The 27190-nt window shown below is 46.4% G+C and overlaps 3 protein-coding genes and 1 long non-coding RNA gene across 5 annotated transcripts; 3 read left to right on the top strand and 1 right to left on the bottom strand.

The window, feature by feature from the left end:
• Positions 1-10751: 10751 nt before the first annotated feature.
• Positions 10752-13973, top strand: CBY1 (chibby 1, beta catenin antagonist). Its single transcript, XM_064155253.1, has 4 exons — positions 10752-10840; positions 11592-11697; positions 11782-11897; positions 13222-13973. The coding sequence occupies exons 1-4, from the start codon at positions 10763-10765 to the stop codon at positions 13300-13302; spliced, it is 381 nt and encodes a 126-aa protein (XP_064011323.1). The 5' UTR covers positions 10752-10762; the 3' UTR covers positions 13303-13973.
• An 85-nt stretch (positions 13974-14058) lies between these two features.
• TOMM22 (translocase of outer mitochondrial membrane 22) lies at positions 14059-16193 on the top strand. 2 transcript variants are annotated; one of them, XM_064155252.1, is made up of 4 exons: positions 14059-14334; positions 14449-14567; positions 14890-15007; positions 15450-16193. In XM_064155252.1, the coding sequence occupies exons 1-4, from the start codon at positions 14227-14229 to the stop codon at positions 15522-15524; spliced, it is 420 nt and encodes a 139-aa protein (XP_064011322.1). In that variant the 5' UTR covers positions 14059-14226; the 3' UTR covers positions 15525-16193. The 2 variants fall into 2 exon arrangements, with proteins under 2 accessions (XP_064011322.1, XP_064011321.1); XM_064155251.1 differs by having other exon boundaries at positions 14059-14337.
• A 212-nt stretch (positions 16194-16405) lies between these two features.
• Positions 16406-25941, bottom strand: JOSD1 (Josephin domain containing 1). Its single transcript, XM_064155249.1, has 4 exons — positions 24902-25941; positions 20535-20663; positions 20227-20421; positions 16406-18872 (listed from the first exon to the last, which is right to left on the bottom strand). Exons 1-4 carry the CDS (start codon positions 25084-25086, stop codon positions 18773-18775), a joined length of 609 nt encoding a protein of 202 aa, XP_064011319.1. The 5' UTR covers positions 25087-25941; the 3' UTR covers positions 16406-18772.
• LOC135181832 (uncharacterized) lies at positions 19412-24190 on the top strand. The gene is made up of 2 exons (XR_010304999.1): positions 19412-19572; positions 23138-24190. It is a non-coding gene; the product is annotated as an uncharacterized LOC135181832 (long non-coding RNA).
• Positions 25942-27190: the final 1249 nt, after the last annotated feature.

The following is a 27190-nucleotide window of genomic DNA, read 5'->3' as shown; positions in this document are numbered from 1 at the left end:
TTCAGAGATACATGAGCCTGATTCTTCTCGGTTTATCCCTTGTTCCCCTTTCCTTAGATTGTCATGGTTTCTTTACCAGCCTTACTGGAAGTGTGTCTATTTCTTCAACATTTTCTCTGTCCATACCTGAAGAAAGCTTTTCATCTCTCCTCATGTATTTGCTGAATTGGTGATTTTAAATAACGTGTAGGTGTCTTTGAAACTCAGTGCAGGCACACAACTCCTACTTGGTTAACTATACCCCAGTACTTCCTACTGCAGTCTTTTTTTTCCTGTTTTGTCTGTTACCACTGCTTTTTTCCCCCACTGGATTATTAAGGCATTGCTTCCCATTTTAATGACCAGGCAATCCAAGATAGAGGAATAGGTCAGAGTTTCTCTCACTCATGACCTCTGTTTTTAGGGCAATGACTATGAGACAAGTAAGAAATCACATGACACACAAATATTTGACTTCAGAATAGTATTTTAGTATTGAACTGCAGCCATGAGATGTTCCTCACTGACTAACCACTGTTCATCATGTCCTCAGCCAGCACAAATTGTAGATAAGAAGCTGATGAGAGTAGCAGCCATCTTTCATCCCTGGTATTTGTAAGGAATGACTGAATGGTATTGAAAGAACTCTCTCTAAAGAGAATCAGCTCAGCCTGAACTGTCTGTCCTGGGTGTCAGGGACAGCCTGAATATCCTGTGTGTTTCTTCAGCTAGAGTAAGTATGCAGTAGATAGTTTGTCACCAATGTTGTATTAAAGTTCCTAAAGAGCAACAAAGGAAGCTTCTTTGAGAAGCACACAATGCTAGAGACTTCAAAACCATCATCATTATGAGGCTAAAAATATTTGCAAAGCTGTAAGGTTTAGAAGCTGTACTTGCCAGTAGTTTGACACAACAGAAGTTGCTTCTGCTCTCTTGAAGGAGCTGCTTCCAGAATGGCTGCTTCCAGCCATTCTCCCCTGGTGGGCTGGTTTGAGGCTAGTTGGAATATTTTACTGAGAGAAATTAAATCCTTAGCTATGAGACTAAAGAAAAAACACAACAGTAAGCTATATCACTCATTCTTCTGCTCAGAAATGCAACTAGTCAAAATATAGATAAGACACTCACTTCTCAGCTCTCAATTCTGTTCCTTCTCTCTGGCAGTCTGTGTGTGGTTGCCTCTGCCTTAACTCTAATCTGACCTAGCCTTTTGTTTCCCCTAACCTTCTTGTTGTGTTTTTTTGACATCTCACCTCATATCTCTCCAGATTTATCATGTGATATATATGGGGATTGATCTGGTTGTTTCTGAAGGGAGGGAAAGGGGGGTGGGAAGAGCCTCCTGGCAGTCTGATTTCTGGGAGGAGGGGTATTGTGTTTCTGTATTATTTTAACTTGTATATAGCTGCATATATTTGTAATAGATTGTAAATATGTGCTTGTATGTTGTATTAAGCTGTAAATATAGCTTCATTCCTTAACCTCCAGCCAGCTGAGTCTAGTCTGGGTGATTTCATAAGTGGGGAGAGGTGGGTAACTCCCAAACCATCATACTGGGAAGCCTAAAGGTTTTAACAGGGGACAGAGAAGGGACCTTACTGTCTTAGGGACAGAACTCTTGCAGAAAAACTGGCAAAGAAGCAACATTTAGACACACAAAGCAACCCTGCTTCCACACTCCCTTTACATGAGCAATAGCCCTCAAGAATCCTTTCTGTATTGCAGGGCATATGTAGATGTCAACAAGCTCAGCTGTGTCAGCAGGAGGGAGAAAAATTCACTCTATCACGTCATCTCCCATCCTTCTCCAAACACTGCATCACCCCTCTAGGTGAGGTGCTATTTTTAGGCTAGTTTTGAGCATATGTTGAAACAGCTCCAAACACTTTCCTTCTCAGCTATTTCAAACTTTGCATCTTTGGTCTGGAGGTCTGAAATAGTAAATATTATTAGTTGCCTGGCACATGCCAGTAAATCCAATACCTAGGGAAGTATTTGCACTGGTTAAGCATGTGCAAGATGATATACACAAACAGCTTTGATAGGTTACAGCTGTCTAGGTTTGGCAAACATGCACACACACATGTACACACACTCTCTGCTTCTCATATAGGGAACACATATTACAGCACAACAAAGGCCTTCAGAACAACAAGCCTGCAAAGTCTTAGTGAAACAAACAATGTTTTTCCTTTTCTTCCTAACTCTACACCTGGAGAAGTCACTAGTTTATATTTTATCTGTTTGCAATTAGAAGACTTTGTTGAACTTGGTTATTTGCTAGAGGCTCAGCAATGTCTCAGTTCTTTCAAGAAAAAAGAAAAGCAGTAAATCTGTGGGTAGTTTACCATGTTGGTAGGAGTAATGCCTTAATTCTCATGTGTTCTCTAGCTCATCCACAAGTGATTCATAGCTGTTTCTAGGGCAAAGTACAGAAGCCACTAACGCTAACAGCACCACATTGCAGTCATGGGAAAGGGAATAAAAACACCCTCCCCTACTGAAACGGCAGGAGAGATTGCAGGGTCATATAAGGCAGTTACAGGCTTACAAAACAGCTCTGACACCAGGCTAATATTGTCCTTATCTAGTAAAAAGTAAGCAGTGGAACTATTCCATAAAACACCCAGCCAAGCTGGCTGTCTCCAGCAGATTTATTGACTCCATTAATTGCTTTAACACAATTAATAAAGCACAACACACTCACGTGCTTCACTGTGCAGATCTGGGCGAAAACCAGCACTAATGTCATATGGTTATTCTATTGCTCTAAGCCAATTTTATCAGCAAATTAATCTCTCTCAAATATCTACTCCTTGCATAATTACTCAGTGAAATAGGTTTCCCCCTTGACACTCTACAGTGTCAAGCAACACTGAGAAGAGAGCTTTTTCTAACACTCAGTACTGGCAAGTCCATGGTTGTGGTGAGGAAAATCAATACACTGGCATTATGGCAGTGTCACTTAAATACAATCAAAGACAGGGATTCCAAAGAACAAAAGTGACCTGGAGCCTCCAGGATTGCTCAAATAATGTACTTTAAGATGAAAACCACACCAAACTCAATTTAGCTTGGTCAAGAGAAACAGATGTTGCTTCCACTTGTTGCAGACATGTGATAGCACAAAGTTTCATTAGGAAAAAATGCAGAAATGAGCAAGATGCAATCAGAGTAAATTGTGTGCCAAGAAAAGTCCTCTGTAATATAAGTACATACAAAAGAAAATGCTTCATGTACTTGATTTCAGATTTTAAGAAGAGTAATTTTTTTCCTGCCACCTTGTTTTCCAGGGCTCAAGGCTTTAACATAATGGGCAGACCTTACGACTGATCACTTGTTTCTTTTCCTGCTCTTCAACATAGAATACAGGAAAAAAAACCACAGTGTGTAACATTCTCACTGGCTTCTGTATCAGGTTCAGTGTTCCCAGCCTCCCATCCACCACAGCCTCTCTGTACATTGACCACAACCATTCCTTCCACCATTCAAACATTCTCCTATCCTACTTTGCCTTTTTCCTTCTGCCTTACTGTCTTTGCTCTCTCTGCTTAGAACTTTTCCCTTCTTTGTGTGACAAATAACCATTTTCCCTTTCTCCTAAATAACTAAGAAATAACTGATTATTTTCTTATTAGAGATTTCAAAGTAACTTGCTATTTTGTACCCAAGTACAGTGGTAACGCTCTTGCATTAGTCCATCATCCAGGTCGTTCAGACCACAAGATTTCATAACAGAAATTAAATCAGAAGCTCATAATAAAACAGTGCAAGGCACCTGCAGTTCCCACTGACCACAGAATAAATGGCTATCATGGAGCATTTTGGAAAGTGTCACTACTTGTCTAGGCAACTAAATATCAAATAAGACATTCTTCTAGATACTGCAATCCTTGTTTTTTACTGACTTGATTATCCTTATTTGCAGCCTGCTATATGTTGGTTCACCTGACTCAGTTTCAGTTACAAGCTTTCCCTTGTTCTAGGCAAGGCTTGACATACTGCCACAATCCCTGACAAGTTATCACTGCCAGTCGTTTAATCTTGCAACTGAAGCAGCACATTACTTCAGCAGTGAATGAATGAATGGTGAGAACTGGCCCATGAAAACGATTTAGCTTTCTTTTGGACTGACAAGACTTATGTCTTCAGAGACTCAGATTTTAATCTGGTTTTATTTCCAAAATGAATTAAACTACATAAATGTGTGAACTGGGATTTAGTTTCTAAATATGACATGCTTTCCCTCCCAGTAACAGTGAGAAGATGAGATTCTTCAAAATAATCAACCACTTGGTGCATAAGTCAAAGTATGATTTTCCCTGTGCCACATTCTTTGCCTGCTTCTTTCTTAAAAGAAATGTCTGCTGTATCTCACCTGGGGAGCAGAGTACAGTCAGAGAGCTTTGCAATGTGGAATGATGACCTGCAATGGGCAAAAATTCCTATACAGCTCTTTTCTCCCATTTTCACAGTGGGCAATACATGCTAAGTTTCACAGTATCTCATGGTGCAGTTTTCTTGTTTGCATGGACAAAGCACATTTGATAGTCATGCAAGACATGAGATAAAATAAGCTCAGAAAGAGATTTAGAATGCAGGTCCTGTTTACTGTCCCTTGTAAACAACATGGCAGCTCAGATCAAGGGCCTAACTTCTGTCTTGTTTCCAGCTGTGGAGGGTTACAACAGAGCATAAGAAACTGAGACATAATTCCTTATTTCATGGAAAGGATATCTTAAGTGACCTGGAGAAACAGATGACTGTGAAAGTAAGAGAAGAAAGAATGGAAAGACAGACATGAAGCAAGCAAGGAGAAGCCAGCAGGATGAAACAGAACTTAACACAAGTTTTGACTGCTGTGTGAACTCCGTCTGTCCTCTGAATCTTATGTCTGCAACTCACCAAAGCTAGCCTTGTGGCAAAATCTGTCAGGGAATAATGGATTGTATCCAGAGCATCTCAACAGCTGAACTGCCTGCATTATTTGCTTAACACTTCAAGGTCAACAGTGTGGCCAAAGTGGTGAATAATAACTAGAAAACCTCTTCATAGGCCTGTGAGCTTCTTATACAATATCTTGGCTTCATATACCATATGTAGCATGGCCAGCACATCAAGAGAAGTGATTCTGCAACTCTTCTTAGCCCTGGTGAGACCTATCTGGAGTACCATGTCCAGTTCTGGGGCACCGCACACAAGAAGGACATGGACCTGATGGATAGCATCCAGAAGAGTGTCTCAAAGGTGATTAGAAGGTTGGACCACTGCTCCTATAAGGACAGGCTGAAGCATCTGGGAGACATTATAGAGGTCCTTCAGTACCTGAAGGGGGCCTACGAGAAAGGTGATGAGAGACTGTTTACAAGGAGATGCAGCAATAGAGAAGAGCAGATTTAGACTGGGCATTAGGAAATTCTGTACTATGAGGGTGGTGGAATGTTGAAACAGGTTGTCCTAGGAGTAGGCAGAGGCCCTGCCTGTGGAGACACAGAACATCAGGCTTGGTGGGGCTCTGAGCAACCTGGTCTACTTGGGGATAGTCTTGATGACTGCAAGGGGGTTGAACTAAGTGTCCTCTAGAGGTCACTTCCAATCCAGTGCATTCTAAGACACACACTTTTTCTGCTTCTTAGAGGATCCATGTTTCACAGATTTGTACACACGAGAAAGGCCCAGCTAAAGAAACGTAAAGACAAAGAATGTGTGTGTGTGTGAATTCAGGGAAGGAGGGCAGGAACTGAGTTTAAAAAACACGGTATAACTCAGTTAGCAGCATACCTTCTGCACAAGCTGCATTTCCTGACAGAAGCAAAACTACCTTCACCTATAAACCATTCTGAAATTGCACTGCAAAGCTCTGCCTTGGACCCATTGGGACTGAAACATGATCTTGTGAAACCAGAACAGAAGCAGATATACGAGGCTTGATTCAGCAGTAAAGAGGAAAAACAATAGGGTATAAGGACAGGAAAAATGACAAATCCATGTGCTTTTTAGTTAAGAGGTCATGGACACACTGTTCTTTTGGGAAAAAAAAAAAAAAAAGGTTACATTTCAACCAAAGCAGTGACTGTAGTTTTGAAGAGTCAGTGATTAAGTAAAGAAGTGCCTGATTTGGAAAAAAAAACCCAACCGAACAAACAGGGATGAAAACATTTCTCATTCCTCCTTTCTCTAAAGCAGGTTATGTTAGCAAAAAGGAGCAAGAAGGCAGGCTGTTAGCACAGATATTTAGATTCTTTTTTTTTTTTTTGAGACAACAAAAGCCTGCTGTGTAAAGTGAAAGAAAATTAAGAATCCAGGAACAAGCAAATAATTAAAAGAAGGCAAAGGTGAATTAGACAAAGGCAGAGGCTGAAAGATAGAGGGCAGACATAAGTGAGCAGAAATCAAAACTTTGCTTTACCCCATTTTATTACTTCTGTTATTAAGAGCTTTACTATCCAGAAGAAAAAGGCATGAACTTCCCTTACTATCACTTGGTGATTTCATGCAGGGATATCACCCATGCCACCCCAGTATCCTCAAAAGTGACAATACAAGTGATAGTTGGATATTAGGATCTCTGCAATAATTAATTAATAGGTGTCTGCACAGCACTCCCAAAATCTCTGTTATTGCTCCTGCAGGGAGGAAAATCCATCTCGTTTTGCTGTCTTGTGCTTTCATTGCCTGGCTGGAAGCATTTCAGCGAGGGCCTCCTGGTGGTGAAGGAGAGCATAAGGCTTTGTAAAGAGGTAAAAAAACTGTTCCTCTGTCTCTTCAGTTGGCTACAAATTAAAAACAAAGAGAGAAAAAGAGAAGTCTGCATTGACAATAAAATATAGACGAGACATTTAATAACTAGGATACTAAAAGAAGGAGTATCACTAACTGCAGAGCACTGAGGCAACAGGAATTGTCACACTGCTGAAGAGATTTGGCATGGAATTAATTTCAGTATGCAAGAAAAAAGTCATCAGTTTTAAACACTGTCTTATTTAGCTCACCAGGTAATGTAGCAAGTTTCAAGCAGCAATAATTACAATAAATATTCTCTTTAACATCAGAGCAAGCCTAGATTACATCTCCTGAATTTAACAGTCAATGGAACTTCCCTATAATTATGGATATAGCAAAGAACAATAATAACTCTGCAGTGTGTATGAAACAAAAAGGAAAGAGAAACGCTGTGGCGTTAAAAGTGGTTCCAAGACTAAGCTGTAGATTCTGTGTCACTCCTGAAACAAAAAAGCCAAAGATGCTCCAAATTAGGCTACCAAGAGCAGCTTGGATCCTTTCCAAAATGTACATTCTGTCATGTGCTACAGCTTAATTTTATCATTCTCTCAGCCTTCCACCAGTGTGCCCAAAAACATCTCCATCAAGAGCTATGCAGCTTCCTTACATGATGACTGTAATATGTAGGTTCCTCTCTGTTTAATGAACTTTTGCAGGTCCTGTAGGTATTGTACTGGGAGAGAAAACCTGTGGTAGGTGTTCACTCTCCCACAAAGTGACAGGCACAGAAGGTGTGCAGTGCTATGCCATAATGCTTTTAGCATCACTTAAAATCATATGCCAACACTACCCACTGGCAGGAGAGCAACACAATAGATTGAGAGGCAATACAGGAAACACTGACAGGCAGCTCGTCTCGGTATCCACCTGACATAAGTGCAGAGATAATTCTGAAAAGCTACTGCCAGAATAGCCTGGGACACTGCTGCAGCAAGGAAATTCCATAGTATTTATTGACGAAATGGACTCTGGCAAGAAATTCAATTTAGTAAAACCAGGCCACAGAAGAAAGATTCCTGAAGCAAATCACCCCAAAAATCAGACAGTGAACCTCCTTCTCTTGCTTTCAGACTTTAGAAGCAGCTTTCTGAACTCTCATTCACAAGCCCTGCCAACTGTGAAACTATTCACCCACGTATTGGCATCCATGCACACAGCAATCAGGCGCAAAGAAGCATGCATTCACCTCACACTCCAAGGCAGGCTTCCTGGATGGGCCGTCTGGCTTTTTTCAGAGCCTGTGCCTCAGGGAAAGAAGCTGGCAGATTCTCCCAGTCAAAGAAACGCTGTGGAACCCTGAATAAATGAGACAGTTTAGTTTTATGATAGTTCTGAGGTATTACCAGGATACTCATATTGCTTAGTATAAAGAGAACACAAGCGTCCAGCGGTGCTGAAACGTCCAGGTTTCCTCTAAGAAGGTGAGCATTACTAGCCCTGGCAAGCCACATCCTGACCAGACCTTCTTAACATCTGTTTTTTCCACTTCTCAATAACAAATCTTTAAGGAGAGAAGGCTTAAGGGAGACCTTACTACCATGTACCAGTACACAAAGGATGACTACCAGGAGGATGGAGGCTTCTTTTCATGATGAGTCACATGGAAAATACAAGAGGTAATGGGTACAAGTTATTCCAGGGGAGATTCTGATTAGGCTGCAGAAGAAACTTTTTCACCATGAAAGCAGTGAGGCATTGAGATAGACTCCCATGGAAAGTAGTGGATTCCCCTACATCAGACAGATTTAGGATTCAGCTTGACAGGGTGCTGGGCCACTCATTTAAACTACACTATCACCTAAAAAGGTTGGGCTAAATGATCCTTGGGATCACTTCTAACCTGGCATTCTGTGAGTTCACAATTCTGTGAACCCCCTGAAGTATTGAAAAAGGGAACTTAACGTACCTTTGTCTTCAAGCATCTCAGAGAGATGTTGCTCTGTGCTGGAGCTCTTCAGGTCTGTGTCTTTCCTGGAAATTAAGAATGTTCCAGTGCATTTAACAACAATAAAGGTGTGTGTTGAGAGTTTGGTTCCTCACAATCCTGTATTGTCTTTGACTCCTCTAAGCACTTACTTCAGCTACCCTTTTTTTTCCAGTTCAAATTTGTAATTCTACATTCTCAGAGCTTTTCTGCCAAGGGTCTTGAACTCGTTTCACTTTTGGCCCCTTTTTGCATATTTTTCATCCACTATATGCACACACACATTTGGCCACTAAATGCTGCCAGAAGCCACAACTGTGTCATATAATCTTTGTTCAGAACTCTGTTTTACTTCTAAGGGCATTGGTGTGTGTCCCTCTCTGCTGTAATCCCTTATTTTCAAAGCAATCACTGATTTCCAGTACACAGACTGCAGTACATGGGGTCAAAAGACAAATGGTTTTATAGGCTGCAACCTGCATGAATCAAGATGCTGCTTAAATGGACTACCAGAAGTTACTGCAGCACCAAGGATTTTTCTTGTCTATAGCCACTGGGCTGGCACTGTGTTACCTTTCAAATTCTCCCCCCCTTTTTTCTCATGTTTTAAATGTTCCATTTTAACTCAATACAGCACTCTAGTATCTCATTTATTTTCAGGAAAGCCTCACAAATTCCTTGACAGAAGCTTTTCTAACAAGCAAGTAATTTCAGATCACTGAATTCAATCAGTACGAGGAGAATACATTTAAAATTTAGGAAAAGGAGTAGTATTTTGCCTCTGCAACATAAATCAACTTTGGTAATAGCTGCTACGTACCCCTGCCGTTCAACAAACTACCAAAGCTACCTCCCAGGCAGTGCAAACCAGCAAGTAACTACATTTATTTCATCATGTGCTGAGAAGGGAGGACCTGCAACATGCATGGGAAATAACACCGAGACTGCTTCCGAGCACAGGCTCATTAAGAAAGCAGGCAGACAGTTCTACCCTTCTCCAGCTTCTAACCCATCGTTCCCTGAGCTCTTGCAGCCCAAGACCCCAGGCCTCCTCCACTTCTCTCGTGTTCCCAAGCAGGGAAGGATTCTCTGCCAAATGGCCCTTGGGGGCTTCTCTGCAAAAGTATTTTAAACATTTTTCAACTAATGCCAGCATTTCAGGAAAGGCATAGAGGCGGCAGGCGGAGCACCTCGAGCGAGATGCAGCCCGACCACGAGAAGAGCCCCATCCGCACGGCAGCCAGCGGGTCCGACGGGAGCCCAGGGGCTCGAAGCAGGACGCCGAGCCGGGGAGGCAAGAGGCCGCCGAGACTGCTCACAGGTCAGCCAGCCAGCTCCTCTGCCGCGGCCTCTGCCTCGCCTGCGACCATGCCCTCTCCTCCTCACGGCACCCACCGGCCCCCAGCGCCCAGGCCCAGGGGCCGCCCACCGGAGTGGCGGCGGCGCTGAGGAGGAGCTGTTGAGCCTCGCCGTCGCCAGAGCAACGCAGCGGCCGCAAACCGCTCCCGGAGCACGCAGCGGCGGACGAGAAGCAGGCACAGCTCGGTGGAGGAGTACTCACGCCGGTAATTAACGCGACCTGCGGTGGAGCAGCCCGGCCCGGCCCGGCCGCCCCCGCACCGCGAGGCTGCCTCTACCACTCTGGGGCGGGAGGGATGCGCGGGGGTTTGGGACGTTCCGCATCCGCGCTGGCCTCTGCCCGCTGCTCTGCCGGGAGGGAGAACGGACGGAGGAGCCATCCTGTGTCGGGAATAGCGCTCTCCGCTCCTCCTCTCCTTCTTCTCAGCGCTCCCGTTGAGTGGTGTGGCCCGAGCCCCCACCCCCAAACGCCATTTAACTCATTCTGAAGAGTAGGAGTGAGGAGAACTTGTGCGGGGCCTTATTTTAGGTGGAAACGTCGGTGGAAGCGCCGGAAAAGGGGCTGCTGGAGGAGGCTTCGTCCCCAACAACGTGGCTGTCTAGTCACGGTTCTGCTTCTGGCCTGCGGGCTCATACCGGCGGCGTCCCTTCCTCTTCTGCGAGCAGCACTGGGGGAGGTCGAGGGGAGCGTCCCGTCCAGCCAGCCAACAACGCGTGATGCCCCTCTTCGGGAGCACCTTCAGCCCCAAGAAAACCCCCCCCAGGAAATGCGCCTCTCTCTCCAACCTGCACATGGTGAGTCCCTTGCCTGAGGCAATGTGTGACCGAGGTGGATGGATCCTACCATGCGTAGCCAGTAACTCTTAAGAGAGCTCCCAACCGTGCCTTTACCTCCTGCACTGCTCCACCATTTCTAATCGCTGGTGACTGTATGTGAAGGTAGAAACAAAGTAGCTCAGGATAAGCTCATCATTATCCCACCCACAGTCCAGAAATTCCACCTAAAACTTCTCAGCAGTGGTCTTTAGGCCCAGGGAGATGAGTGCATGTTGGGGCAGGAGAAAGTGTAGGCATGGCAGTGAAAGGAGCCAGTCTTCTACTGCACTGGTACACGACTAAAGTAGGGCTTCAAGCTGCAGGGCCTTCATACCAGCAACTTCTGCTGGAGTACCAGTCACTAAGAAACAGAAAGCAGGAGGAGGCTGGCTTTGGATTTCACACAATCACAGAATGCATTGGGTTGGAAGGGACCCTTGAAGGTCATCTTGTCCAATCCCCAAGCAGTGTGAGCAGGGACATCTCCACTAGATGAGTGGCCTATCAAGCTTAACCTTGAATGTCTCCAGGAACAAGATCTCAAACACATCTCTGGGCACCCCATGCCAGTGTTTCACCGCTCATTGTAAAGAACCTCCTCCTTATGTCTAATCTAGATCTACCCTGCTCTAGTTTAAAACCAGTGTCCCTCACCGTACTGCTATGTGCCCTTGTAAGCAATCCTTCCCCCAGTCTTCCTGTGCTTTCATAAAGTCTTGTCATCTTGTAGCTGGATAGATCGATCCGTGAGATTGAGCTGGGCCTGGAGTATGGCACCCCCTCCGTGAACCTTGCTGGCCACAGCCTCAAGTTTGAAAACGGCCAGTGGGTGGCAGGTAGAGTACAGCTCAGCTTACTTTGACCTGTAGAAGCCATGGTTGGCTGACAATCCATGTTTTCACCTATTTCATTCCTTCCAGAATCAGGAAGCTTCACCGGGGATCACAGAGAAATGCAGCGCTTACGCAAACGAAACCAACAGCTACAGGAAGAAAATAACCTGCTGAGGCTGAAGGTGGATATTCTCCTGGACATGGTGAGTCTGCCCAACTGCCACCTGTCCACAGCAGTGGGAAGTGCCCATGCAAAGAGTGCTGAGACTGCCAAAAAGGCTGTTCTGGCTTCACCCTGCTCTTTCTGCTTTGCCCTGCTACCCAAGGCAACTGTAACAGCAAAGTGTCTGTGGCAGTGAAGTCTGGCCTTTGAAAGAAGATTCTGTGGGGAAAACCTTCCCCTCTAAACCATAATTCATCTGTGGCTGGAGTAGAGGAGCCACTACAAGTGCCTCGTCTCCTCTTTCCCTTTCTGTATGGAGTATGGCATTTTTATTTCTGACCCTTTGGCCCCTGCCCTAACTGTGAAACCAAGTTACAGCCACCTTTTCTTGTCACAGAAGGTTAAAGCTTTCATCTACTCTGACAAGTGCTGTGACATATGCATGTAAACCTATGGATGAAGGAATTCCCAGTCCCTAAATAAACTAAAATTTGACTTTACCCAAAGATCACAGCTTTCATGCTTAAAATCTGGAGATTTTTTCAGTGAAACAGTATTCTCAGTCTGTTAAGTGATTTAGCCTTCATGTCAGTTTCAGGAAATGCTCAACCCTTCATCATTTTCCTACCTTATGTCCTTCCCACGTTTTAAAACTGGCAAGCAGCTTTAGTGGCTGGAGCACTCAGCAGAAGTCCCAGCTGCTTTCCAGGTTTTTCAGGCAGCCTCAGTGAAATGTGGAATCTCAGCTTCCCTCTCACTCAAACAGGAAAAAATTCCTTCACCCCGGTGCTGGCCTGCGGCTCTAAATCTTGGTGGTGTCTGGAAAGGTTGTGCTGTGAAATCAGAAAACCTTCCAAGGCACAAATGTCTCACTGCATGTGCTGCTGCAACATGACTAGCTTCATCTAAGGGGCTTTCATGTTGTCCTGGTTTTAACTGGGATAGAGTTAATTTTCTTCCCAGTATCTGGTACAGTGCTGTGGTTTTAGTGTGAGGATAATGTTGATAACACACTGATGTTGTTGCTAAGTGGCACTTCTTCTAAGTGAAGGATTTGTCAGTTTCCCATTCTGTGCCAGTGAGCAGGTACACAAGAAGCTGTGAGGGAGCATGGTCAGGACAGCTGACCCAAACTAACCAAAGGGATATTCCATACTGTAGGACATCCTGCTCAGTGTGGGGAATTGGTCAAGAAGGGCAGATTGCTGCTCCATCCCACACAAAACCAGGACATGTGTCCCACCACACATGTCCAAGGAACACATCAGGCAGCAAGGTCACAGATCCTGCTGTTTGCTCCACAGCCATAGGACAGGGTGGAGGTTGGAGGAATGGCTCAGTCTTGGTCCTTTGCTGTGTTGCAGCTCTCTGAGACCACAGCTGAGTCCCACCTGATGGAGAAGGAACTGGAGGAATTGAAGAACCACAGCCGCAGAAGGAAGTGAAGAAAATGAGTTGGTTGGAGGAGAGGAAAGCAAGGAGGCTGGCTCTGAGCCTTGGCTGCCCACACTCATGGGATCCCAGGGCTCGCTCAAGTCTCCTAGCTGTGCTGGTGTTACGAATAAGGGGGAATAAAGCAAGAAATTAATAATATAGTAATAATAAGATATCATTGTAATATATTAATATCAATATATTATAATGATATGTTATTAATAATAATATATTGTATGTATGGCCACAGTTGGTATTGTCTGTAGGTACATCCTTCCATGGGACCATGAATAAGAAGTTACCTCTGGTGCTGTGTGGTGCAGTTGGTACTCTGTCACAGCAGTTTTGGCACCCAAACAAGTCACACCGTGGCACTGTTAACGCATTTTTCTCAGAGCACTTTACCTCATTACGTTTCCTCACTGCAGCCCAGTCATAGGTACCCTCTTTCCTAAGGCAACCTGGCAACAGGTGCTGGACAATGTCCACTTCTTGAGTGGGCCCTTCCCTACCCGGTGACTTTAAAAACCAGGATGTCCTGCCCCCTCCTTTCTAAATCTGTCCCCTCAAGACAGCCTGGGTGGGTTTGTGTAAGCTTTGCTGCTTGCCCCTGGTGAGCAGGATGGGTGTGTTGCTTGTTCTCAAGAGGTTTACATACTTTATATAAAAACTTACATTTCAATCCAGTTTCTGTGGGCTTTTGTCATGCAGAGGGTCGTGCTGCGAGCTGAGTGGTTATGGGGAACCGGGAGGGAAACCTGGAGCAGGGCCACCCCGGGTAAGCGCCACGGAGCGAGGCGGCTGCCCCCCTGTCCGCTGCGGGTCGCTCTCTCCCCGAGCCCGGGCGGCAGGAGCACCACCCCGCTTCCGGCGGCGCTCTGGCCGCCGTTCCGCTTCCGCTGGCTCACCGCCCCCTCTGTCCCTGGCTGCTGGTGATGGCTGCCGCTGCGTCCCTGTCCCCGGAGGAACTGCTGCCCAAGGGCAGCTCGGGCAAGGCCGAGGAGCTGGAGGACGAGCTGGAAGAGGAGGATGATGACGAGGAGGTAGCGGTGCGGGTGGCGGTGGGCCGAGCCGGGCCGGGCGGCCGGGCCGGGCAGGGTGACCCCGGCGGGCGTGTGGGGCCGGGATGGGCCTGACGCGGTGTGTGCCGCCCGCAGCTGGACGAGACGCTGGCGGAGCGGCTGTGGGGGCTGACAGAGATGTTTCCCGAGAGCGTCCGCTCGGCGGCTGGAGCTACCTTCGACCTGTCGCTGACAGTAGCGCAGAAGATGTACAGGTGAGGGAGCGGCGCGCCGGGCTGGGTGGGAGGCCGTCGGGAGCGGGCCGCCCGGTGGGTGCGGGGCGGCCCTGCCGCCTCCCGCTGCGGTTTTGGCCGCTGGCAGCGCAGTGCGGAGCGCGGCAAGGCCGCAGCGTTTGCTTCTCGGCAGCATGGGCGAAGCCGCGTGGGGGTGGGGGGAAAGGGCAAGCCCGGGACTTGGGGGTGGAACCAGGGGAGGATTTTTGCTAGAGGCATGGAAAGGAAACGCGAACAACCCTAACGCTCCTAAAAAGCAGATAAAGATCCGGTTCTTGTTCCTGCTGTGCTTTCTCCTCCCTAGATTCTCCAGGGCAGCTCTGTGGATTGGGACCACCTCCTTCATGATTCTGGTTCTTCCTGTAGTCTTTGAAACTGAAAAACTGCAGATGGAGCAACAGCAGCAGATGCAGCAGCGACAGGTGAGGCAGGAACACCCAGTCCTCTCTCAGCCCTTCAGACCTGGCTCGGAGTGCCTGCACCTCCTTCCACTTAGCAGCTGTTGGAGTAGCTTAGGGAACAAAAGTATAGTTTGTTATATATTTTGGCCGTGTTCATCCCAGCAGATGCTCTGGCTGCATGTTCCAGTGGGACAGTCTTGCTAATTTGCAGCTGGCAGCAAACTGAAGCAAACACAACACAGCTTTAACTGGGCCGAAACAAGCAGTAGGGACAGCTTACAGGCCTAATGCAGTGATACTCAAACCTGCCCTGTTTGCATGTGGTGTGGTCAAATGTGGCTGTGGTAGCAGAGGAGGAAACATGTACCTTCAGTGGCCCAGTGAGTAGCTGTGGCAGAGGAAGGTGGTGCGTGGCTGCTGTCGTGTGTCCTTGCAGCCCCTCAGATGATCATTTTTCTTCCAGATCCTCCTCGGACCCAATACAGGGCTCTCAGGGGGAATGCCTGGGGCCCTGCCTCCACTGTCTGGAAAAATCTAGTTTGTGAAAGCCGCGTTGGATTCGTATCGTGTGGGAAGACCTTGAGATTACTGTACATTGAACTGTTGATTTATTGGGTCAGGGCATTTTTTTCTGTTAGTTTTTATTTTTGGTTCTCCTTTGGGACATTGACCTGCTCATAAGGTGGGGGGATGCCCCCACCTTCTGGACCTGATGATGGCTCCTGTCTGCATCCTCCTGCCATACAAGTCACAAGTCTTTCCTTTCATTCAATCAGTATGCCATAACCAGTTACAGACTTGAACTGGGAGAGTTCCTCTCCAGCCTCCTTGCCCCCACAAAACCACCATGGGGCACAGGTCAGGCCTTGAAAGGTGGCAACCAGAACCTATCCTTTCCTGGCTGCCTTTGAGCTGAAGGACACTGGTGACAGGAGGAGGAGTGACTTCCCCAGCAAAGGAAGGAGGGGTGCAGGTAGCTGTGCCTCATGGAAAACACTCTTCTGAAAGAAGCATCTGCAAAAATACTTTCACTGCAACTTCGTGTGTGTGTGTGTGTGCGAGCCGGAGCCGAGGGAGCAGCAGGCCAGGTTCGAGCTGATCGCACCCACACCGATCCTCTGCCTCATAAAGTAGACCTTCAGATATCAGCTGCGTATTTTTTTGTATTGAATATTAAATAAATCCAACCTGAGCAGTGTGGTTTTAATAGATGTCCTTTAGGGAGGCTCAGTTCTTTCTGGGTAGAAACCCATCACTGTCGTGCATGTTGCAGCAGTGGGGGAAGGCACAGACCTCTTTCTCACTATCAGGTGGCTAAGAAAGCTTTGTATTGGCTTAATGGAGCCTTCAGAGAGGTGTGACTTCACCTCAGCACCTGCACCTGACTTTGAAAGTTCTCAACTCACAGAACAGTTGCAGTTTTATAACCAAAAGAAAAAAAATTTATTTTCCTTTACATACTTTGTTACAGAACAACTCAGTTGAACATACAGAAGTGATAGGACATTTATATGGAAATGTTTTATCCATTTTTAATATTTGGTTAAACAAAATACATCTCTGTAAACAAACCCAAGACGAGGCTCTAACAAAAAAACCAAACAAGCAAGAAAACCATAGGCTTCCCCACTCCCAAGTGGTGGGGCTGGACTGACTCACCCACCCTTTTGGGCAACAGCAGCCTCACCTCCCACGGGGGTGTGATTGTACACTTTCCCTTTACCTGAGCAGTTGGATCACACTGTGTCCCCGCCACGGGAAAGGAGCCGACTTAAAAGGAACTGATGTAAAAGGAGAAGGAAAAGTAGCCCCAAAATATTTGAAAACATCTTTGCATATTGTGCACTGATCTGTTGGCTTGCAGTTTTCCATGCAAACAGGGTTTTTCCAAAGTGCAACTTCAATCAGCGTAGAAAATGTTGCTGTTGAGATTAATTTTACCACCCCCCTACTCCTTGAAGAAATGGCTTCAAGTCACGAGCAGAGCGGCTGCAGGGCTGCGCATCTGCCTGTGAAGTGTTTAAAAACTGCCAGCTGGTATCGGTCACTGGAATGTGTTACGAAACAGGACTTTTTATAGAAACACTGGGTCTTTAAAACCTAAGAGCCATTCATTTGCCCTTGACTGTGGGAGGCTGTGCTCAAAAGATTGCAAAATGCTGCTTGCCAGGTGTCCGGGGGTCTGTGAACAGCATCGTCCTGGTGTCATGTGGTCTTTGTTCTCTGGTAGGAAGGTGTGATTTTGGTGGTCTCTCAGCTTCAAGCACCTGCTCATGCGTTCAAAGAGCTCAAGAGAAAAATTAACTGAGAAAAGGTAGTTAACAACCCCTCCTTTTGCAAGCTTAAACACCAGCAATGAAACTTTCCTGCACAACAGTGCTCCATCACATCTCAGAGATTGCTGTCTAACAGACATCTTACATCTAAAGGCAGGGAAGCAAATAGCAGCTTGGCCAGGAAGCGCTGAATGCAACAAAGTCTGTTCTAAATTCAGTGTTTCCTTCTCCTGCTGTGGAAGGTATGACCAAGCTATAACTCACCCAGGTGAACAGAAGACAGCCAATGGAGATTCCTCTTAGTGTCTCCACATCTGGTCATTCTTCCCCACAGAAGAGAGAGGAGGAAAAAGCCATTAATCCACTAGTGGAATGTTTGCTGGCTGATGCTAAAGGAAAGGTTGCTTCAGCTACCAGGCCAAGATCTCTGCAATGCCTGAAGGTTCTGGTGCACCCTCTGCATCTCCCACATAATCAGCTAGTAACTACAAAGGGCAAAATCTGACTTCAAAAGGCTTCTCTCCTCAGCTTATTTTTCCTTTGTAACTTTACCCCTTTCTGGGACATTCTGCATGTTATTAGTGACTGTGGGTTAGACTTCTGCAAAGAGGAAAAGAACTAATTCCTCTTAACCCCTTCAAGTTACATTCACCTCTCCAAGAAGCCCCTAAACTACCAAGTGATCATGCAGAAAACCAACATAGATGTTCAAGAAGATAAAAGCCAACAAGGTAGCACAAAGACACCCAAGCAGACTAGCCCCTCTCTCCAGACCAGAAACCAGATACTCCTCAATTAGTCTGCGCTTGCTGTTTCCACATTGCCTTCGCCAGCCACACGCTGCCAACAGCCGCTTGCAAATCCCTGGAGACACTGGGGAAGAATCTGCTAGCCACCCCAGGAACTTCCTGAAAGATGACTCTGGCTTTATTACTGTTTTCTAAGTCCTGGCACAAACCATCCATATGAAGCAGAGGGTTGTGCTAAGCACCATACCATTCCTAGTGTTTGGAAGTGTCCTGAGAGACCTTTAGGAATTGCAAATGTCTTCATGACAACTTGTTTTGGAGGGAGAGACTTCTCAAGAGGCAGCAGTGTACTCAGCCCCTGCTCTGCCCCAGCAAGCCCTGGAAGGAGCAGTGTCCCACCATACATGGCCTTGGGCCATGTGGGGAAAGGGAAGCCAGAGGCTTCCAGACACCCTAGGCCCAAAGCCAACTTTTAGAGACTGCAATGCCTTCTGGTTAGCCAAAGGGCAAGCAGCTCACCCACCTTTGCAGTTAAAGTAATTGGCTTCCAGTTGCCTCCATTCTGCCCTCAATTCTTCCCCCCTACCCCCACCCCACCAATGTCCTACGCAGCTGTCCTATTGCACCAAGGAAGGAAGAGAAGAGCCTAACAAAGGAAATTCCAGATGAAAAGAGTCTGGGGCACCCATTATTCAGGTTTCAGGATGTCAGGAGTTCAGTGAAGGGGAAGAGCTGTAGTGGGAGGACAGCGTTGGTCCAGGTCACACGTCAGCTCTCCAGCTCTGATGTGCTTCCACCTCCTCTGGCACCACCAGGAGGAGTTCACAGTTCTTTCCTCTCAGCTGGTGTTTCAAAAATTTCCTATCATAAAGAGAAACAGAAATAACTACTGAATGTAGAACTTAACCTTCTACAACAACTAAATGCAATTGACTATGCAGATATGACAGAAAATGGGAGGAAACCCACACACATTTATTTTTTTCTGATCAAAACCCCCCAAGCAAACCAAAACCCAAACAAGTATTAAACTTGTCCCACTAAACACACCTAACAAGAAAATTACCACAGAATCAGACAGATGTGATCATAACCTCAGCAGAGAGAACTCAGCATCTGTGTAGACTTACAAGCAAAAGTAGAACTAAACTCAATTCAGTTTCTTCAGATCTCTGAGGTCAAAAAAATCCCACTCTGTGTTAAAATAATTCCAACAAATCTGGAATACTTGTGGGGAAAAAACATTTAGATGTCTCTCCCACAGGTCATAGCAGCAGCATGCCAGCTGGTCATTTGACATGGTTCTGCAGCTTCTGCCTGCTTTTCAGCTTTTTCTAATACCAAACATGGATTTTCTCCATTAACTATGAAAGTCAAATCAATGTTTTCTCTCCCAGGTTTTCTAAATTCCTTATATAAGGAAGCCCTTGTTTACTGCTGAAGAAAAGCACGCCCAGATTAAGATTCAATGAGAAGCTCTGCACAGTAGTTCCAGAACCACGCTACTTTATCCCAGAAGTTCACAAGAGGCTGATGTGCACTTCAAGACTTCAGTGGCAAGGTAGGCTCTGCAAATACTTTTCATATGCAATCCCTACCTCAGCATAAGTCCAGTCAAGACAGCAAAGCTGCTAGTAGACTTTAAGACAGGATGGAATGGAAACTAAGTAACAACTAAGAGCAGGTGAGACTTAATAGTCAAGCTAATTACACCAACTATCCTGTGTTAAGATGAAAGAGAGAAGGGAGTTAAGCCGGGATGGTTCCTAACAAGCAGCCTTCTCTGCTGTCAGGAACAAGGCTGTGAGTTTGGTCTTGAAAGCCTTTTGTTGGGAACACAGAGAGAGATTACTATCGAAGAGGTAAAGGAATGCCAAAACTCTCACACTGAGGAGGGATCAAGGCACCACATATCTTGTTACAGATGTCACTCACTGAAACACACATGACATCTACCTTCACTGATAGCAACAGAACCAGCCCTAAAGAGACAAAGTCAGGTTTCCCCCAAGGTCACAGAGGATTACCACTGCCAAAAGCCATTTTCCTAGCTTCATTAAATGGAGTCACAAAAACCTTATTATTCTCATACCTTTACTATTGAAGGTCAACTATAAATGCTTCAGACACCAACTGGTTAAGGATATATTCTCCCACCTCCAACAGGGAGGGATTCAAGGAGTAACAGGATGAAGGCATAAAACAAAAACGCTACCTGAGCTCACTTTCACCTCCAATCCACTCAGGCACCTTGAGTTTGGAGTCAAGGTTGTAGTAGGTGCCTCCCACCTCCCGGACACAGATCCAGTGCTGTCGCTTGAGGGGGAGCTTCAAGGGGCCCCAGCAAAGGCTGGAGGGCAGATTCATGATGAAGCCCATCACGTTAGACAGGGCAATGACATTAACATCCCTGAAAGAGTGCAGAAAACAAGACAGTGGTAAGATTATATTCTGGTACTTCTTCAACTCTTTCTTGCTTTTACAAACAGCTGCCACCTCTGAAATGCCACAGCTCCTCAATACCTGCGCTTGTCCCACCAAACCGCCTCATAGCCTTTGGTCTGCAGTGCTGCCATGATCACGTTCACATCATAGTTTCCATTTCCCAGCATGCTCTTCTTGTGGGGTGTCACCATGGTGTTGGGAGACAGCCTGCAAACAGAACAGGAGACTGCTCTAGCAGGTGTTTGTGGAACCTATATTCCACAGATGGAAGGGGCTACTTGCTGTGTAACTTGAATCTGTTTTCAGGGCGCTTGTGTTCAAACACAAATGGTTCCATCCCCCTTTATCACTCCAAGGGGCTGAGAGGGCTAAATAATGCATTAAAAATAACTTTGATGTACAAAGCCTCTAAAAATCCTAGCTTTGACATGGAAAAAAAAAAACAACCTGCAAAGCAGGAAGCTCTTTCTACCCTCCCTGAACTGGTACTTCTGAAGATGCTTCAGTTATTTCTTCCCCATTTCAGAGCTAAAGTAAAAGTCACTTTGACATTCAGAACAACTATCATGATTTCAAGAGTTCAACAGACAACACCAGTCTTGAAGACTGGATGAGGTAACAAGAGGCAGGGTGGTTTAGCTGCAGAAAGGGTTGTTCTACACTACCCCAGTAAACAAAGGAAGAATTCAGACACACAGCTGTGAAAATATTTGGGTGTGGGAAGCTTCCTAAAACGCTGCTGTCGCCATACAATAAAAAAAATAAATTCCTTAAAATGCTCTGTTGCTGTGGGCAACTCAACAGGTAACTTTGCTGCAAACGAATCTCAGCACCAACATTACTACAGCATCCAGAAATGCAGTGCACATTACACACAAAAACGTAAGTCTTTCCAGAAAGGCAGATAATGAGTCCGAGATATAAGATACAGAAACACATAGTGGGGGGAAAAGTGCCAGTTAGTCAATTTTATTATGTTTTTTCCCCCTAAGAAATTTTGTGAGGAAGGGGTGAATTATTATGGAGGTGACAGATGGGCTTAAACAGCTGGAGGAGCAAGCTCATGAGAAAGCTGCGAGCAGAGAACAGCAAGGTCATGCAATGCCAAGCCAAGGAAAGCCAAGCCCAATGTCAGTTCTGTTATGATGAGTTTGTTTAGATTGGCAAGAGCTTCATTAGCTCTGCTGGCACAAGGTTCAGATGTTCCATATAATACAGAGATCCACATTTCACCTGCCTCTCCCTCAAGGCAACTCTGTGTCCCAAAACTCCTGATATTCCTGCACATTTTTTGCTCAACCTTAGCACAGTGCAAGGTCTGAAGGCATTATTTGGTTCAGTGAAAATCCTTCAGTCCTTCTGAGTTCCTGTCCTGAAAGCGTCAGGCATTTGATAAGAAGAAAGCAGTGGATTGAGTAGAGAGTTTCAGAGTTTCAACCACTACTGTGGTTGTGTCTACAGCCAGTCAGCTTTTTGCATCAGCTGAGTTTTCTTGCTGTGGAGCAGACCACAGCAGAACTGCCCAGAAAGTGACTTAACCACCAAAGGCAGAAGAGTGTGACGCAGCGTGGCAATAGGAAAAGCTATTTAATATCCTCCCCTGGGCACTGCTGAGCCAGGCAATGATGCTTTGGCAGAATCATGGTTTCCAGTCTTCAAAGCTCTGCTGTGTTTTACTAATCAGAGACATGTGACTGCAGCTTGTCACAGCTCTTCCAGCACCTCCATAAAGCATGATCACTTGGCTACCACTAATTCCTCAAGATCACTGCTTCAGCCTATTAACTCTCATTCACAAGTGCAAGTGAGCCAGGAAAAGTCTTTCAAGTAACAGCGCCCTTTGGGTTGCACAAGCACCCTCTTGTGGCACCAGATATCCAGAGACAAGTTTTGAGAGATGAAAGAACATGCATATTTATCTTTGTCCCTTCCTGTAACTTTAGGAGACCCAGAAATGAGATGCAGAGATTATAAGAGATAGCACACTCAAAGAACTGGTACCTGTGAGTAAACTTTCACAGGAAATCGCCTCAAGGTCTCTACTCACACACACCTAAATAGGGTCCACAATCACTAGCTGAAATTTTTTTAATAGAAGAGGAATTAAGTTGCCTCCTGAGAGTTTTTTGGGTTTGTTTTCTTTTGTTTGGGTTTTTTTTGTTTGGTTGATTTTTTTTTAATATCTAGACACTAAGCTGAGGAAGGCTGATGAAATCAGACAGAAATCCAAGTAATAATCATTCTGTGCTTTCCAAGTCAGAAAGTTTCATCAACATGTTGTCTCAACATAATGGGCCCCAAGATTCCTGCATGCAGTTGTCTTTCATAATCAGATCTTAATACACAAACTCCAGTGAAGTGATTTTGTTTGTATCTCCATGCAACATCTGGAACATGCAATCTTACTCCCTACAACAAAAGCCAGAGGAATGTCAAAAAATGTATTTTTGTACTGGGGGAATGAAGAGAGGAAGGACTATAAAATCAGATGTGAGCTCTGACCAAATTTTGGCATACACTTGAGATGATAATCAGATTCTACTTGGCCTTATGCAATGGCACGCAGCGAAAGGGAAACTAATGATTAAGTAATGTGGTTCAATCATTCTTCAAGCAATGTGGTGAAAGCTACAGAAAAGGCTCTCTTTCTGTTTGTGACTTTGTTACCTTGTCAACACCAGGTTTAAAAAAAATGAAAATCCACACTGCCACATTTTCATATCTTGTTAAAAATATTCATCAGTCCTTCATCAAAGTCATCATCACAGAACATGACTAGACACAGGAAAGACATGGGGGGAAATGATGTACAACAAGCAACTAAATCTGCACTTCTTAAAGGTAAGGCAGAGAGGTAGGTATGAATAGTAACCAGTACAGATACCAAGGCAGATACCAATGCAATCCTTATACACAGCTTACAGCTCATCCATTTCTCAGAGGAATTTCCACAAATGTTTCAACACTACCAGGGGGCTGAATCAATCTGCATCATGTTTTGAATACCAGGAAGGCACAATACCAGGCTGGAACTAAAGACAAATTCTCTCTTGTAGGATAAGGGGTCCAAGAAGACTAACATCTGAGCTCTTTCTGAAAGGTTTTACGCTGCACAGCAATGTTCTCTCACCAAGCCCAATGAAAGCCAACTAATTAGATCATCACACTCCTTCTACCATATGAACTGCTTTTGTTTGCTTCAGGCCAATAGCAATTCATCTGTGATTATGATTCTGACAATTGCTGCTCCGCAACAAAACCACAGCTCCTTTACACTGGTCTAACTCCACTTCAACAGGAATTTTATTTACAAGGTTATCATAAATAGCATTTCAATCTGACATTTGCTGTTGTCCGTTGCCATGCTTCTTTTGCCAAAGACAGGAATATTCTTGATAAGTCAAGCACCAGTTCCATAAACCTGCTCCTTTTCAGGACAACAGCAACAGGCACGTAGCTCCTTTCTCATCAGCACAGGGTACCATGACTGCCTTGTCCAACAGTACCTGTGTAACTACTGTCATCAAGTGTGACTTCTCACCTGTCACAAACAAGATGCTGTCTACTGCTGGTAACAGGTATTGAAGCAAAACTTGTGCATTGAGCACATCCACAGATTATCAGGAGACCCTGTTTCTATTTGATTATTTTCTTCATCACAGTTTTCAAAGGGCAGGCTGAGAACGGGTACAAAGCACCAAAACAGAATAAAATAAACAAAATGTTGAACAAAATATGAACTATGTTACAGGCCACATTAATAATTTGCATTTATTCCTGTAAAACTAAAAAATGTTTCTATTATTTGAGGCTGCCTGGGAAACATTTAACAATGCCTCAGAAAATGGAACCTTAGCTACTGAAATTAAACTCAGCTTGATAGAGTACACAAGGTCTTGCTACATGGAAAAAAGAAATTTGAAGACCTTAATTTAACTGCTAGATTAAGGAGTCACTCATTTGGCAAAGATCTCAATTTCAACAAAAAAAAAGTGTAGGTTTTGTGGTAACAAATCAAGAAGTTTTTATGATGAACTATTTCTCATTTCAGCTGCCTGCACTCTCCCAAGGCAATCCCATTATCAGTTATTACCACCAAGATAACATATACACAAGGCAGGGGCAAAAATACAAATGGGTAGAAGATGCATTAAGGTGGGTGGGGGAGAAGACAGCAGTCCAACCACATGACAGTATCTGCAACAAAGCCTTTGGACCCAAAATTGGCAGCCAGAACAGTTTACAAAATAAGCAAGAATTTCTGCATGGAGAAAGGAAACAAAAATGGGGAGGACGAGACATTTAAGTAAGCTACATTCAGTTCAAAACAAGCACGGGCATACTCTGATCCCTTTTTGATATTTCCCTCCCCCCAAATGAAATCTAAAAATTCCTCTTAGCAACAGAATATGTCGGGAAGCTAACATCAGTGCAGGGTATCTTACCTCTGAAAAATCTCCTGCAGGGTTTCCCTGGTGAAGGCATTGCTGTCCTGGAAGACATTGTTGAGGGCATGGAGGGCACACAGCTCCCTACGCTGCTTCTCATGGTAAATATGCAATGGTGGTTGCTGAGGTGGCTCTGGTGATTCCGATTTGGTCTTGTCACCTTTCCATGGCACACAACTCATTTTCACGTAGGGTGGATGGAGAGTAGGTGGTGAGAAATGCAGAAGGCTGAAGTTTCTTGATCCAAAGTCACAAGAAAAGCCCACTGCCCCTTTATTTTTGCAGGCTAGCGTTGCTTCCAGCTCAGAAACCCCACTCTTGTGCTTCGGTTTATTCAGTAATTGCCTCTGACGGCTGGTTTTAAAAACCACATAAAGATCTGCAACACATTTTTTCTCCCTCCTCCCATACCTCAGAAAATGTTATTATTTCCCTCCCTCCTAGCCCCCACAGGGAAAACAAAAAGTCAAAATATAAGAATTCCCTTAGTCCAGCTGGAATTTCTCACATCGCTCCTTTTCTTCCATCTCCTTTGGTTTATAGTGCCACTACAAAGGTACCCAGAGATGGTTACAAAGGCCCACCTCCAAAGTGCCAGAGTGGAGAAGATGAAGCCAGCTTCTGCTGCTGCCTATGGGCTCATAGGGTGGTTAAGGACTTATCAGCTGCATTCCTCCATTCCTTTGGGAACGACTGAATCCAGGCAGTAAGATGCCAACCACTCAAGAAAGCAAACCGCTTCTTGCTAGGCCACCGAAAGCCCCAGGTTCAGGCTAGCAGGAAGTCAATTCCTCACAAGCCACCCCGCACTTCGACAAAGGGAAGTCTCCGCTAGCAATGAAAACATGCAGCACAAAGCCCGTGGGGGCGAGGGAAGGGCAGGCAGCAGGCGGGACCGGCCTGAAGGCCTGCCTCGAACCTTCCCACTCAGGCCCTCCCCACCCCACACTCGCATAAACAACCGCCGCTAGAAACGACAACCCGGGCGGCAGCCGTGTCTCACAGCCAAGACCCAGCCCCACACTCCCTACCCCCCGCCCCAGCAGTCCCCTGACCACCCCACGCTGAGAGGAGGCCCCCACCTATGCCCCGACTGCCTCCCCACCCCTCGGGGCTCGTTGCTGGGCCGAGGCGCCTGCTGAGGAGAGACGCGAGGGGAGCTGCTGGGCACCCCCGGGCCCCGCAAGCACCTCACCGCTCCTCGGCCCCGACCGCCCCACACCGACACCCGCCCGCGCCTGCGCGCCAGCGCGGCTGGCTCCGCTCTCGCTCCCCTCCTCTTCCCCCTACCCCGTGACCTCCTCCGCCCCCCGCGCCGCGCGTGCCCAACGGCCCGCCCCGCACGCGCCGACGTCGAAGGCGCTCGTTCGCCTCCGCCCCTTGACGTTAGCGGTCGGCGCGGAGCTGCTTGGCGGCGCTGCTGCGGCTTGGGCTCCGCCGCGCCCCGGGAAAGCAGCGGGGTCAGTGCCCGCCTCGAAACCGCAACCAGCTTTCCGGGTCGCCCTGGAAACGTTCCGAGAGCTAGGAGGCCGACGCGGATGTGGTCGGCGGCGCGGCTTGCGGGCTTCGTGCCCAGCGAGGGGCAGGGGGCCATCTGGGTCAGCTATCGGAGCACAGGCAGGCCTCGGTGTGGGGAGTGCCCCGGTGTGCAGCGCCCCGGTGTGCAGCAGGGTTCATTCCTACCCCTGCGGCAGGCTGGCTGCATAACTGTAGGCGAGTTAATTTCCCTGCACTTCAATTTTCTTTCTCTTCTCGCCTACTTAATTAATGAGTGCGTCGAGTCTCACGCTGCGATAAAGAAGCCAGGACAAATGAAATGGTTTGCCGCCTGTTGAATAGAAATAAATATTCTCCGACTCAGCTCTGTGCCAAGTTGGAGCTTGTGGCAGCTGAAGAGCTGATGGGTTGCCCGGTGGAGAAGCAGGACGGGCAGCTTCCCTGCCGGCCTGCCCTCCGCTGCTGGGTCACCTGCCCGCCCGTAAAACACCCAGCGGACGGGATTTTCTCCTTGCTTTGGTGCTGTGTCCTGCTCCTCGCGGTCTAGCACTGCGGGCTAGCCCGGTGGGCAGCCGGGGCGACAAGGGTATTTCTGTCAGGAGCCCAGAGCATAAGGGGGTTGCGCGGCTGTTCCTGTTTGTGCAACGACTGCCTGCCCACTTTGCCGACCCCTGACCCATCCCGGCAGCTGGCGGCCGCCCGAGCAAAGCGTGAGAGCTACCGGGACCCGCCACCTCAGCGGAGCCCCCGGCTGCCGTCTTGGACGCACACAGCGCTTTTCCCCCGTTC

The sequence above is a fragment of the Pogoniulus pusillus genome, chromosome 15, assembly GCF_015220805.1.
Source record: "Pogoniulus pusillus isolate bPogPus1 chromosome 15, bPogPus1.pri, whole genome shotgun sequence".
Classification (NCBI taxonomy): Eukaryota; Metazoa; Chordata; class Aves; order Piciformes; family Lybiidae; genus Pogoniulus; species Pogoniulus pusillus.
Note: the sequence above shows the minus strand (reverse complement) of the source record. Positions and strands in the feature narration are given on the sequence as shown.

Bases quoted from the DNA above. Each gene is read 5' to 3' on its own strand.
- CBY1 (XM_064155253.1), top strand. From the start codon at position 10,763: ATGCCCCTCTTCGGGAGCACCTTCAGCCCCAAGAAAACCCCCCCCAGG. The intron at 11,698-11,781 runs GTAGAGTACAGC...CATTCCTTCCAG, and splicing joins AAACGGCCAGTGGGTGGCAG to AATCAGGAAGCTTCACCGGG. The intron at 11,898-13,221 runs GTGAGTCTGCCC...GCTGTGTTGCAG, and splicing joins TGGATATTCTCCTGGACATG to CTCTCTGAGACCACAGCTGA.
- JOSD1 (XM_064155249.1), bottom strand. From the start codon at position 25,086: ATGAGTTGTGTGCCATGGAAAGGTGACAAGACCAAATCGGAATCACCA. The intron at 20,422-20,534 runs GTATTGAGGAGC...GCACTCTTTCAG, and splicing joins GTTTGGTGGGACAAGCGCAG to GGATGTTAATGTCATTGCCC. The intron at 18,873-20,226 runs GTAGCGTTTTTG...TCTTTATGATAG, and splicing joins GGAGGTGAAAGTGAGCTCAG to GAAATTTTTGAAACACCAGC.
- TOMM22 (XM_064155251.1), top strand. From the start codon at position 14,227: ATGGCTGCCGCTGCGTCCCTGTCCCCGGAGGAACTGCTGCCCAAGGGC. The intron at 14,338-14,448 runs GCGGTGCGGGTG...TGCCGCCCGCAG, and splicing joins AGGATGATGACGAGGAGGTA to CTGGACGAGACGCTGGCGGA. The intron at 14,568-14,889 runs GTGAGGGAGCGG...TCTCCTCCCTAG, and splicing joins GTAGCGCAGAAGATGTACAG to ATTCTCCAGGGCAGCTCTGT.